Source organism: Mesocricetus auratus, unplaced genomic scaffold (genome assembly GCF_017639785.1).
Source record: "Mesocricetus auratus isolate SY011 unplaced genomic scaffold, BCM_Maur_2.0 Super-Scaffold_100013, whole genome shotgun sequence".
NCBI classification, from domain to species: Eukaryota; Metazoa; Chordata; class Mammalia; order Rodentia; family Cricetidae; genus Mesocricetus; species Mesocricetus auratus.
Window position 1 is genome coordinate 12,088,186 of NW_024429196.1, and position 14,513 is coordinate 12,102,698.

Below are 14,513 nucleotides of genomic sequence, written 5' to 3' on the forward strand. Positions count from 1 at the left end.
GAGCATGAGGGCAGGAGGAAGACAATGAACTTGAAAAAGAAAATCCCCTTACAGATAAATAAGATGTAGAATTATAGGAGGTGCTTCTACTTTGATTCATGGGCACTAAAACCTCTGTACCAGTTCTTCCCTGGCATTGGAAGTGGCAGAGACTGGCCATGATGAGATCTCAGCCACATGCCATACTGTGGTCTGCTGCTGTGCCTTCCTCATTGTGATTGACACTGTGAGCCAAAACAAACCCTCCCTGCCTTAAATGCCCTCCTATCAAGTATTCGGTCCTAGTGATGAGAAAGGAAAGCAAAGAACACCATCCTCTTTCAGATGAGACTGATGCCCTAGTCTGTAAAACACAGCCTGTGCTCTGGCTCTGTCACCTTCCAGCTGCCTCCCATCTGAAGCAGATAGGAGCTTCGTGTCTCAAATTGTCATCCAGTGATTCGAGGAGGGATGGGTCAGGTGCCAAGCCACAAGGTGCTATCCTGGGTAGCATCAGCTCATTGTCAGTGGGCAGATCTTTCCAGTGCAGGTGGCTAACCAGATCCAGATTGGCCTGTTTTCGTCTGACTTGCATTTCTCTTTTTGGCTTGCTGTGACAGAATGCAAACCACTACCAAGCATTTCACTGGGACATAAATAACAGAGGTTTATTTTATGTTTTCGAGTAGTAACATGGTCCAGGGTAATGGTGATAAAGTAACTGTTTCTTTGCAAACTAGTCCCAAGGGATACTTTTACAAAATTCTTTGAATTTTGTAGGGCAGTTTGGCTTCAATTTGTGTCCAGATTTAAATTTATTTGATGAAGACACTGAAGCATGTTAAATATAGAATGTAGTATGTGAGATGCATGGTAGCAATTTTATTTAGAGTATACAAAATGTATCTATATATAATATAAAAAGTCCTAGAAAATTGTGGGAGCACATATTTAAAGACAATAATGATATTATCACTAAATAACTAAATAGGTTAGTTTAGACTTATCTGTATTTTCTGAAATAAGTGAAATATTAAAGCGAGTAAAGCTAAATACTTAAAAATGGCTTTGGACATGATCCTAAAACCTGATATCATGATTTTAACTTCACAAAATTTAATCGGAATGAACTGAAGTCCCTTAGTTCAGTTATTGTTTTCATTTGCTCGGTTTGGCTTGTTTCTGGGCAGGGTCTGGCTCTGCATCCTAGGCAAGGCTTCACTGACAGCAGTCCTGCTTGGGCCTCCTTAGTGTTAGAATGACAAATGTGAACCCCACACTTGGATCTTTGTTAAGTTCTTAATAAAAAGATGAATGTAAGAGTTAAGACATATGAATTATCCTGGTACAATGAAGGGAGATGCAGAGGCCAACAGTGAGAGACTCTATCTCAGACTTTGCATATCTAAGTACCTTGAATGAAAGTGGACATTGCTTATTCTCCTGGTGGTTAATACTTACACAGCTGGATTAAATTCACTTTCTGAATGTACAAGGGGGTGTGTGAGGAAAGGGATTTGCAGAAAACATACAAATGAAGCCCAGGTGACAGTTCTAATGGCTGAGAGTTAAGTTTTCCATCCCTTCTGGGTTTCAGGTCCTTCCCCTCCAAACAAGGGCTTGGAAGATCTCTCTGTGGCAAATGTGAACACCTGGACCTAAGCAGAGATCAGGAATTGCATGGGAGCAGGTAGATCCCACCCTTGAACTGGCCGCAGAGTCAGGGAAAGCATACCTCCTCTCTAACCAGGAGAGCTGAGCATTGCAGAGGGACACCCATCATCTTGTGTGGATTCCATGTCACAGAGTTGGCCCTAATAAAGAAAAATCACGTTAGATGGTGGCACCGCTCACCCCACATCACCAAGGGTCTGCATTGTCCCTTTCTCATACACCAGGATGACACTCCGTGTACAGAAGTGCAGCCTTCCACTGTTCAGAGACAGGGTTGGCAAATATGCTTCCTTGTCCTTTCCTTTCTCTGCGCCTCCAATAAAAGCATACGTTTGCCTGTGTGGTGTTCTCAGAACCCTTAGGGTGACTTCGATCACTGAATTCAGGGTCTGCCTTTAGCCACTGTTGACCAGAGCACTGGAAAGATAGAAGGGTTATCCTTGTGTTTCTATTGTCCCTGCTTCTGACTCTGCCACAGTGGTCTGAATGAGGGAACATTACTGCACTGGTCATCTGTCCTTTCTTTGATGGCATTTGTCCTACTCAATTCATAACATACATCTCACATGTGTCCTTCCAGAGGGACTTTTACTTATTCCCTAAAGTCATCTCTCCTCTCACCCCATGCTTGCTATCTGTGGTGAGCAGAATGACCCATACAAGACAGCTTCTGCTATCTTTTCCTTCCTCTTCTTCCCTTAATTTTCCCTTTGAAACAGGGTCTCACTACAAAGCTTATGATGATTCAAAGTTGTTATCCTCATGTTTCAGCCCCCTGAGTACTGGGATTATGGGTATGGTTGCCCATATCTATCTTACAGAAGAGTTTACAATAAATTTTGTCCTCATTCATATGAAACACTATGTTCTTTCAGTGACTGTGGTTCTAAGATGCACAGCTCAGGGACTTAGACTACATTAGGACCATGGTTCATATTTCTTTAATAGCTATCATTATTATTAGCGTAATCTGGATAGTCTTAACTGACTCTCACTCACCCCTGGGCATGGATTATTTTATAGTTTTGTTTATGGTCTTTCCCCATAGCTCAAATTGCAAACTGTAGCACATGACTGGGGATGCCCCGGAGTGACCTCTGTGTTCAGCCCACATCCCTTCCCTTCCTGTATGCATTTCCACAACACCAGATTATTGCTTGTTCTCTGAGTATTCTACTCCACACTTGGGCCCATCATGCCATTGCCTCTTTCTTGGCTTCACTTTGTTTAATTTTATTTGTCCCTACATCCAGATCCTTAAAGGATCTCTTCAGCCACATTCAACTTCCTTTAATTTCTCCCCTGCACTGCTCCAACCCATCCCTGACCAGTGCCCATATCCATCAAGAAAGCTCAACGCTTGCCAAGATGATGGAGGTCTGTGGGATTCGGGATATGACCTTTGTATGACCTTTGTATAAAGAAACCCACAAGAGGAAGGAAGTAAGGCAGTGGAACAGCCTATAGCAGCTGAGTCCAGAGTGCCCTAGCTTGCTGTTCCACTCACCCCTCACCCCTCAAGGTGTGAGGGCTTTGGGAAGTAATGATGAATGACAGGTGTTATCTGGCCAATCAGAGGACACTTACTGTACTGGGAATCTTACCTAAGTCAATGAACAATCTAGCTCAGCAATCCATGGCATTTGGACAGCACCCCTGGGACTTATACTTGTGCCAGGTAAGATGCCAACTCCCTGGGCAGGTCTTCTGTATTTCTACCACTTTCCTGCTCTACCTCCACACAGAGAGCGACAAACACACCCTACCCTCCACCCAGACCAGACCTAACTTTCTCCAAGGACATTTAAACATCTCTGATCTCCAGATAGAATACCCTTCTTTCATTTCTGCCCCTCACTGGATGATGCTATGCTGATGCTTGGCACATGCTTTCTGGAATGACCTTCCTAGGAAGGACCATTTCTTCCTCCATCTCTGTTACCAGCAGGCTTGCCTTGGCTCTCAAGTGGGGTCCAAGGCAATTGCTGATGCAGCTTCTGTTTCATGGAAACTCTCAGTGAGTCCCTAAGTCCCCTGGAAGAGCAGACTGTTACAGTGTCAGACATATCCTGGAGTATCTGGGCTCCTCGCAGCCCATCTCAGCTACACTGGCTCTAGGAAAGGCAGTGCTAGCAAGAAAAAGAGTCATCAGAAGGATTTGGTTTGTTCCCAAAGAGGATGCCGATAGTGTTTTGCCATTATGCTGTGAGAACGTCATTTAGGGATGCCCTGAAACCACAGAGGGCAAGAATGGACCATGGATTTATTTTCCCCTTAGAGTGAGTCCTAAACTTTGGCTTGTAATACTTAGAGAAAAGTTATTTCCCCAAAGGAGTCACACTTCTTTCCTAAAATTAAGCCCCCACACATTGTGCTCTAGCAATTTCCGTAGGGGCTGTGACCTTATTCACCAAAGAGCGTGCACAACATGCTAAGAATGCTGTAGGATGTTACCATCTTGCTACATGTGCTCAGAGCATGACACGGCAGTCCCCTGGTTTCTGAGTGTTCCATCCTTGGCTATTCCACTTGGCAAATTTATTCATAACTTCGTTTTGAGAATTGTAGCAATAGGAACACAGAGGACTCTGTGTTCCAAGATGAACAGTCAGAATGTTTCTCTCAAATAACAGTCTTCAGTACAAAAGCGTGTGGGTGTTTATTTTCCCCAGGCTCCAGCTAGGTAATTTAGCGAGCTTTTAAATGGTGGTGGAGGGGTGCTCCATGGTCCTCAGCACTTGCTAAATGAGGTGGCATTAAAGGGAGTATAAAAGATGCTTGCACTTTGTCAGAAACAGTCGCAGAACAGAAGGTGCTGTGCACTCACTGGCCACTTCTGAAAGCACACGAGTTCAGTTCTGGCTAGGCGTGTACAGTACCCAGGTTCTAGCCGAGCTCGGGTGGAAGCTCGCTTGCTCTCATCTTTCCCCTCCGTGGGCCATGCAGTCAGAACAAGGGCAGAGCTAGTGACTTAACCCTGCTGTGCCGAGGCCAGGGCTCCAGGCAGCAGAGTCTCGGACAGTCATCCCATGATGTAAGGCTTGGCTGCTCTGCCCCAGCTCTTCCTTAGCCTTATTTCTGCCAATTCCAAAAGGACACTCTCGGCTCTATCCCCGACTGCTTCCTCCCACACTTCCACACTCACGGCTTCTGTCCATGTAAGCCCGAGCCGGCCTGGTCTCACACAGATCCTCTCTGGTCTGGGCTCTCTGCGTGCTGGCAGATGCTCCCTGAAGCCTCTTCCCTGGTCCTGACACGGAACTTGTGCCAAGATTTCCAGGGGCAGAGCCAGGGTGAAGCTTTTCCTGGGAAGCATCTGCCTGCTTGGCAGGGCATGGTAGGCAGTTGTCAGCCTCTGATGAATTAAGGCTTTCTCTGTGGTCTGGAGTGGCAGAACTCACAACAGTAGCTGACCTGCTGACCTGGTTGACTTGCTGTGTTGTGACGGGAAAACCAGTTGCCCTTTGCCTCTGACTGAGAACTGCAGCCTGAAACCATATTTTGTATTCTGCACCCCCCTCCACCCCAGCCCCAGACTTCAGTGTGTTTTATGCTAATCATACATTACTTCCTTTATGCTTTGCAGCCTTACTCAATGGTCTGCTGCACCCACCCCAAGTGAGAGCTACTTAATGCATCAGTCAGAGCTATGTCAGAAAAGGGTTGCTGTGGGATGAAGCCAGGAGAATAAAATCACTGGCATGTCTTACTTCATCTCAGCTGACTGTATCTAATGCCAAGCGTAACTTTCAGCATTACAAAGGACAAAGTATTTGCTGCTTATTTTAAAGCCATGGATGTTATTCTTGTGGTAAGGTGGAAGCTATAGATCTCTCTAGGAAAATGTGGACAGAGTGCACGTTTTAAAATCATGGCAGTGGATTCAGAGATGCCAGGAGTGAACTCTAGAGATAAACCCTCATTTCTGAAAGTGACTCTCCTTCCATTACTCAATGTGGGATTCGATTTTTATTTGTTTATTTATTTTTGTAGTTACACATAGGCTCACAAGTACAGGCAGAATGGGCATGCTGGCATCCCAAGACTTCCCTAGAAGTAGAATGCTATTTTTCCTTTGTGTAGCTTTTAACATCCTACATTATAGGCTAGGAAATTACACATACCTCTCCACTCCACTCAGCTTCCATTTGTGTTTCCGGGACATCAGTAGCCCTCCACCCCAAGCTGCCTGAAAGGACAAAACACACAAGGAAGAATGTAGTTCCTTTTCACAGCTTAGATTTCTACTTTGACATCTTCCATTTTAATGGGAATGTCATAGTATGAAAATGACCTTCACAAGTCCATGTAGATTAGGGCAGTGGACCACCTTCTCCTAATGTGAGGTCTCCAAATGTCAAGGTGAGAAGTTTCAGACTCTATCTTACATATATATGTACATATATATCATATGTTTATAATTATGGAGCCAAATTAGAGACATATTTTCCCAGTCTGCATGAACAGGAGAAAGATTGCCTCTCCAGCACTTCCTGCAGTTTTTAAGTTGCTCCTTTGTAAGGCCCATGCTCTCAGAGCAAGAAAGCCTATGACTGCTACAGTTGGAGTAGATAAGATGGGTTGGGGAACCATTAAACAGATTCTATGTTGAAAGTCAGAATGATCCAGGCCAGTGCTGCTTACAGTTTTAGCTTACAGCAGCATAAGATGTTTGCACCTGAATGTGTATCAACTTATCGCATCCTTATGAAGAAAATATTGTAACGAAAAACATCAGCTGAACTAAACTTCGTGGTGATGGTTTGTGGTTGGTTATTTATCACAAATATTTTATCTGGCCGTGGATCATTAGCAAGAACTTTGCAGATAGTAACTGATCATCAAGCCACACCAAGTAACACTCAATTTAAATCCCTTCAAGTCAGCCTTGTAAAAATGGACATAGTTTTCATTAGAAAATGCTGGTGTACTTTCTTTAAATTTTGGTGTCATTAAACTTTGTGTCAAAATAACTCTAATATAGTTCAGTTTCTTAGTTTACTAAACATATTGGAAATTTGGTAATCCATACTTTCTAGTAAGTCGTTAAACCTGCTTTTTACCCGCTGAATACATGATTATCTAACTTGAACTTGAGTTTTATAATACTATGGAGTTTTCCTACAAATGTAAATCCAGATTATACTTATAAGGGAGATCGGCATGTGTGTGACTGTGTGTGTGTTGGGGGGGGTGTTTTAACCAGGGACATTATGGATCAATAAATTGAGAACCAAAGGTCAAGTACTAGCATGCCAATAATATTTTCATGTTGGGAACCTTCACGCATAATCAGGCTGTTTCTGACTACTATTACACATTGTGTAAATTCTGTGCCTCTGAAATCTTTAAAATCAAAGATGCCACCATTCTAACATGAGAGAGAGGAGAGAGAGAGAGAGAGAGAGAGAGAGAGAGAGAGAGGGAGGGAGAGAGAGAGGAGAGAGAAATAGTATTTCATGAGTCTCATCTAAAAACTGTGCAGAGGTATTTAATGGGTAGTCGCTGAGCAGTACTTACATCCACATGCATCCAGATCTTATACTTTTTGCAAATGTCAGCAACAGCCAAGAGGGGATCAAAAGCCCCATACACAGTGGTTCCAGCTGTGGCACTCACAAGGAAAGGGACAAATCCCTACAAAAACAAGAAAGCCCAGTTGTGTAAACATCACCTCTGGACTTATTTACTCATTTAAAGTTTTGAGACAAGGCCTTGCTATGTAGCCCAGTCTCACTTGGAACTCTGTATGTAGACTAGTCTCAGCATGTGACAATCTTCCCAGCTCAGTCTCTCGAGTACTGGCACTACAGACATGACCAAGATCTGAAGCTTCTTTTAGTGAATGGATTAAAAACATAGGCACTCTCTCCTACCACCTGCATTGGTTTTAATCATCAGAAGATTGACTAAACCAATGACTCCTCCAAGATTCTGAAACCTCCACTCCATTGCACCCGATAGCTGCCCTGTGACAGCAGCAGTTAGTAGCACTGGCTTTGCTGCACTGGAGGTTTTTCAGTGATGTCCTCAAGCCATTACATACTCCAGGTAGACTGAATGATCCTTCTCATTGTCTTTGCTAACTTTCTGCTCTTTCTTCTTCACATCTAGCCACCTGACCCTAACTCCTCCCTTAGCATGTCCAAGTGGGAAGGATGGAATGAGCGCAGTCTCCAACAGCCCATGCTCCTGTGTGGACTAGCTCAGGTGAGCTTAGAGGGGAGCTCACATGGGACTAAGCATTCTCCAAGCCACGGAAACATGAAACTTTATTTAAATAATAGGACATGACTTCAAGAGGGTGTAAGAATGTCATAGATCAGTCAACTCCCCGCAGTCACTCTAGGCTGTCCTGACCATCCTGTTGGTTCATAGACCTTGATGTTTCAGAGATTGTCTTTAGGTGGCAGCAAAGATTTAATCTTATGCTTTATACTACTAGTCACCTTTCTAATACAAGAAAGCTGTAGGAGGGAAACAAGGCATATTAAAATAAATGATTACTGCTAAGCACATAGTAATTATATCTACTGCTAAATCAGGCATCCTATCCTTTATCTACTAAAAGTTAAACAGAATTCTCAAAGCAATCTCTGACTTGTGAACCTTCCAAGGGCATATTCTTTGATGATATTGTTATTTTGTTTTATGTTTTTGAGACATGATTTCACATCTTCCGAAATGACCTCAGACTCCACATGTAGCTGAGGATGACTTTGAACTTCTGGTTCTTCTACCTTGACCACACCTACTTTATGGATGCTGGGGATCAACCCAGGGCTTTTTGCAAGCTAAACAAGCACTCTCCCAACTGGGCCATATCCCCCAGCCTATCTTGTTATTGCTGAAAGAGTTCTAAATTTGTGCTTCAGACCAGATGTGTGGTCAACATGGTCGTCTGAGAACTCCATGTACAGTCACTCACATGTTGCATGAGCATGCCAGTCCTTAGCTGTGAGAGGGTGGTTCATACATGTGCAGCATGTAGGGGATGCTTTAGAAACCTGACTCTGTATAATTATCTACTCAATAGCTTAACCTTTTTCAAAGTACACACACACACACACACACACACATCACATACATGTACACACACACATGCATATACTCAGAGACCAATATGATGATTGCGTGAACATTTTCATATTCATATTAAAGCTTCGAGATTGGGTTTTGGATCCTTTTATAAAAACAAAGCCCAAGTGACTTTTTCTTGGTTACAAATAAAAATACATCTTGCCATGTGGTAGAAATCCCTACAGAAACTTACTTTCTGTTTGACTTCAAGGATTCTTCTTTCGAGATCAGATGGGATCATTTTCCCTCTGTAAGGAAAAAGGAATACATGTGAGTTTTTCTGGGCTAGTTTTCTTTGCTGTCTTTACAGTATCAGAAGCCTCAAGATGGTAGACTCCAATTCATATCATTAACCAGTGCTCAGTTAAGACAGCTATTTGGCTATCCCCCTAGACAGAAACAAATGCATTTATCTCCCAATATGGCATATGACCATTTAATACTGTGTTTGAGAGACACCCAACCACACCATGTCCTTGGTAAAATGGTCACACTGCCCCTCTTCTTTGCCCACAGACTGTTAAAACACATCCTTTTGATTTGAAACAGTTCTACTTGGGAACAAGACTTTTGGCAATGAAAGAGAAGTTCAGAAAAAAATTTACTCCCAATCTGCACTTTAGAAAAAAAAATCAATCCAAATGGGTGGTGGATCTACAGTTTTTTTTATGTTGATGGAACACTAAGAAGAAAGAATCCATTCTGAGACATTTGTATGGAAAATGTGATTCCCAAATCTCCTATATACTCTTAAAGCCTGAAAGTATAAAGCAAGCCAAAACCCAGGGACTCATTTCAAACACTCAGATAGAAAGGCACATGAGGAAGAAACATCATGTTGTTCCCAATAGATCTTTTTTTCCAAGGGACAGAGCTACCAATGTGCTTACTATCATTATCAGTAAAATAGGAAGGCACCAGATAAGGATGCATCATTGTATTCTGACACTGTTTCTTTCCTATAATAAAATTCAACATTATGATAATCATGAGATATTGTTTCTAGAACAAGTTATATAGTACCAAGTATTCCTGGAAAATGATAGTATTTATAGTTAGTTATTAGGATTAAGCAAGTCAATAACTTAACATGCAAAAAATATTTTTAAAGGCTTGGCATGTGATAGACACATAGTCATTGCTGAGATTTTTGTAATGTAGTGTGATATTTTTGTTTTAAGATTCCTAAGGAAAACAAAAAACACCAAAATAGTTGGAAGGAGCTGTTTGGGTGGTAAAATACTTTCTAAGGCTGGTAACTTTCCCCATTGGAATCATTAATCTAAGTTTTATAAAAACACTTTTGAAAAACTAAGGAGTGTGTAATACAAAAATTGGGTGGGGATGTTACTGGCATTCAATGAGCAGTGACTGGGACTTGGTATTTTAGCCCCTGTGGATCTAAACACACAGTGACCACAGGCTGCTTCATTTTACTTTCTGGAATCTTTCCAAAAATATGTGATTTTTACTACGGGTTAGTTAACGCTCTCACATTTCTTTAGTCTTTAAGTTAATCTGAATATTCTATAGAGGGTATGTCAGTTATGTTTATTTTTCCAGCTTCATTATAGATTTTAAAAAAGCATGACAAAACATTTGGAATGCATATCGGACATTACATCTCAAAACTTTGGGAACCACTGGCTTAGGTGTTTCTGTCAGAACAAAGTGATTCATTTGCAATCACCCAGGCAACAGTAATGGATTGGTGATTGGGTTGTCAGGTTAGAATTTAGAAAAAGGCATTATGGGCATATAGCTATGAAGAGCTTGTCTGCAATGCCAGAGCATCCCATCTTCCAGACTCCTGTCAGGCAGGGAAATGGGGCTGGGAATGAGCTCTCACCCTAAATTAGTTAAATATTGACTGATAACAAATCAAAGAAATTCATTTTATCTTATTTGCATGTGTATATACATGTGTTTTCATGCTCATGTGTGCACAGGTACACATGTTTATAGGTATACATGCTTGCACATATGCACCATTTCTTTTGAGGTAGGGTCTTTTGCTGACCTGGAACTCACCAAGTAGGCTAGGCTGACTGACCAGAAAGTCCCAGGGATTTGCTTGCCTCAATCTCACTCCCAAGGCCTAGCTTTCACACTTGAGTTCTGGGGCTTGAACTCTTGTGTTTGAAATACAAGTATTTTAGACTGAATGATTTCCCTAGCCAGACACTTACACTAGTTCTTGGCATGCATATAATTTCACCATTTGCTAAAGATGACAGCAAACATGCATACCATTGAGATGCATGTGCCTGTTTGATTTCACACAAAGAATTAGATCTTGGCTGAATGTTTTATGCTGCAGGATGTAGATCATCTTCAGGGGTTTCCAGAGTGGACAGATGTGTTTGTAACAGCAATTAAAAATTAATCATTCTAACATATATTCCATAGAGATACCAATCTGATACTTGTATGATGGAGAATGACAAAAGGAAAACTGTTGGAAACTTTGTTTTCTGTAAATGCACCATTTAAGTTTCTACAGTAGCAAAAAAATCTTATATGTATAGTGAAAGTATCCTAATTCATAGCATACAATAGCCTTAAATCTTAACCAGGTTGTTGCAGGTGATGGTTGTTGGTATTGTGTAACATGAAGGCACACACAGAACTAAGTGTGTTGGTTGTGCATTCAGAACCAAGTCTACAGTGAAATTGCAGAATACAACTGAGTGGGCACTGCCAGAAATGTCTTGGAATCACTACACATTGATTTTAAATTAATTTTTGCTCATTGCACAGTCAGAAACATTTTGCTATTGTCAGATTTTTCATGACCCCCCACAGTTAAGTGACCCCCAGATGAGGTTGTGACCCATCATTGATGGAGCTGCGTCCTGGACCACAGACTGCTTCACCCTGCTTTCAGCGAACTGTTCAAACTTCAGAGGAAAGTTTGGCAATTTATTTCTCTCTTACAGAAAGTTTTAAGCATATTAAAATTGCCATTGTGCTTTGTAGGTAAGCATGGAGCTTCAAAGAAAACTCTTAGAAACTGGCTATACGTCTCTTAAATTTCTCTAGTTTGCCTAAATTTGGAAAGTATGGGGTGGGTTGATAATCACCATTTGCTCATCAAATTACATCAGGATATTTTTGTTACATATACACCATTCGTCTGTCACTGACTAGTCAAGAGTTGGGGCACATTAGAACTGGAAACGACCTCAAGGACTGGCTCTCGTCTCACTCCTCACTTATCATATGAGGAGGAGGCTGAGGGGGGAAATGACCACCTGACACAAAGGGCTGCCAAAAGGGCATGGATTACAACTAAAATAAACGTAAAACTTAACAGAACAAACTTAAAGGAACCACACACTTAGCGAGGCTATCTGTAAAAGGTTGGATTATTTTGAACTGTTTGAGTGCTATACACACATCCAACATGTTTTGATCAAATTCACCGCCCATTATCACCCCTCCAGCTCCTCCCTCTGCACCATCCCCACCTGTCCCTCCCAGTTTTATGTGCTCTCCTATTCTTTCTAACCCACCACGTCCATGTGCTGCCTGTATGTGAATTGGTGTGGGACCATCTTTCAGTGGCCACATCTCTGAAGAAAAACTGAGGGAAGTTATACTCTCAGACGATAGCATACTGCTTTCAAGAACCAGTTATCGTCCAAACCTGCCTGGGAAACAGCAGTGAATGCAGAATTCACTTCCTATTTTATTTCCATAGTGTAATCTGAGAATACTAAAGTCTCACCAGACAGACATCATGGGGCTGTGGATACAAAACCTTGCGTCATTTTTTATTAATTTCGTTTTGTTTTGAGAACCTCATACATGGGCACTGTGTCTACATCACTTCCACTTTTCCTCTCTCCTTTAACTCCTCCCGTGCTGTCTCCCATACTCCAAAATTCAAGATCTTTCTTTACACCCATGCACACATGTGTATACAGCCTGCCGAGCCCATTTAGTGTTGCTCTTATGTGCATAGATCTTCCCCCATCAAAGAAGTTTCTTTTTGCGAAAGATAGAACTATTAATGAGATCTACAACTGGTCGAAATGCAGAGTGAAATGACAGTGGACTGCCCAACTCCATCTGGTACACCTGAAACGCAACCCCTACACCCATGGCTCCAGGAAAATCTCAGAAGAGGAGGCAGAAAGATTGTAAGGGCAGAAGCCCAGGATGCCTGTTGCTAGATAGTGCCCTCTAGACCTATCAGAAGTGCATCCAGGAAATCTCAACACTATGGTTGCCTGAACAAGACTGGTGTAATAATCTTTCCCCTTTTAGATCCTGGAATTCACTGAATTACTTTGGGATACCAATGCCTATTATTTCGCATGCCTAAGAATCAGTAAAGTGCTACTTTAAAATGTGAATTCCTTGGTTTCGCTCTTAGGGATTTTGATTGATTCAGCAGTCGGTGTAGAGTTGAATAATGAAGCTATTGAACAAATATCTACAAGCACTTACCGCGTCCGGATATCATTTTATGATCTGGTGTGCCAAGGTGACAGAACAGCTTATGCTCCAGGTCTTCTCCCATGCTAACATGGGAGAGAAACAATAGGTAGACAAACACATAGAAAGCTGCATTTCTAACGTGCACCCAGATGATTACGATGCAGGCAGACTCAGGTTCACACACATAGAAACCATGATTTAGACATGTACATTCAGCCTGGGTAGCATTTTAATAAAGTAACAGGCTAGCTGAACACTTCTCATATGAGCTATGGTTCAGAGTCCTTATGGCTATGGGGCAGAAAGCAGAAGGGACTCCAGATGTAGCAAAGACACCCTCTGCCTGCCCAGATGTTGTGGGGCTACCAGCAGGCTTTTCTGAGGATTTGTAGCTGTCTGTCCTAGCCTTTCTAGAAATGCTGTGTATGGCAGCTTGGCATCTTCTATGCCTGGCCTACAAGGACCCCTATAGCATAATGTATGCCTTTCACATTTACTTATCCAGCAGTCTTTAACCTCACAGTAACCACCAGTACCAATGTGACATTGCTCTGAGCGTCAGTGCGGCAGAAGACACTGACAACTGGGTGAGGGCTGTTGAACCAAGCTGAGGGCTTGGTGAGATGATTTCGTATTGAAATTTTTTGGTAAGAGATAGTTTTTAAAAGTCATACAAATTTGCCTGCATAAAACCCCAGAAAGATGCTAGTCGGTTGGAAAAGTCTTTGTGTTAAGACTTTTAGTCCTACTGTGGATTGGGCTGTGGTTCATCCCTGTACATCCATGAACACAAAGGAAGGAGCTGTCTTCCTACATAGAGCTCATTAATAGAGAGGGTGTATTTCTATGCAGGATTGTAGATGGTCATATAGAAGGTGCTGAGTTATTGACTGATCTTGCTTATAGTCCTTCAGAAATGGAAAAGCTTCTGCCAGTTTTTCCTCAATTCTTAGGAAAAGGGCATGACTTTATTCAGAGTGTTGTTGTGCAAAGAGAGGACTGATGAAAACCATTACCAATGTTGCTGTACCTCTGGAAGCGATAATGAATGGTCCAGCTTACAAGTATTCATTACACCATGCTTTTTCACATGATCCCTGATCTCCCCAGCAACAATGCAAGAGAATTATCACTGCTTACTTTGTGGATAAGGAAGAGATAGCTGAAGATGGTGTAATTGGATACTGTCCCAGATTTGAGGTAACTAGCTGTATTGGAAGTTAAGTTTCTCCTTTTGTTCATTTATAAAATAGTAGTTCTTGTTTGTTAATTTTCTATGAGGACCAAATGGAGTAGGAGGCATAAACAGTATACAATACAAAACATTAAACTCT

General features: G+C 42.0%; 1 protein-coding gene across 1 annotated transcript in view; it reads right to left on the minus strand.

Annotated features, from left to right (window-relative positions):
- The window catches only part of Gad2 (glutamate decarboxylase 2), a 66,457-nt gene that overhangs the window by 12,306 nt on the left and 39,638 nt on the right, over positions 1 to 14,513 (minus strand). The window contains exons 9-12 of the mRNA XM_005082688.4: positions 8,927 to 8,981; positions 7,174 to 7,290; positions 5,778 to 5,842; positions 1,715 to 1,793 (exon numbers count right to left, since the gene is read on the minus strand). Coding sequence (XP_005082745.1) covers positions 1,715 to 1,793; positions 5,778 to 5,842; positions 7,174 to 7,290; positions 8,927 to 8,981 — 316 coding nt within the window. The remainder of the gene's footprint in view (positions 1 to 1,714; positions 1,794 to 5,777; positions 5,843 to 7,173; positions 7,291 to 8,926; positions 8,982 to 14,513) is intronic.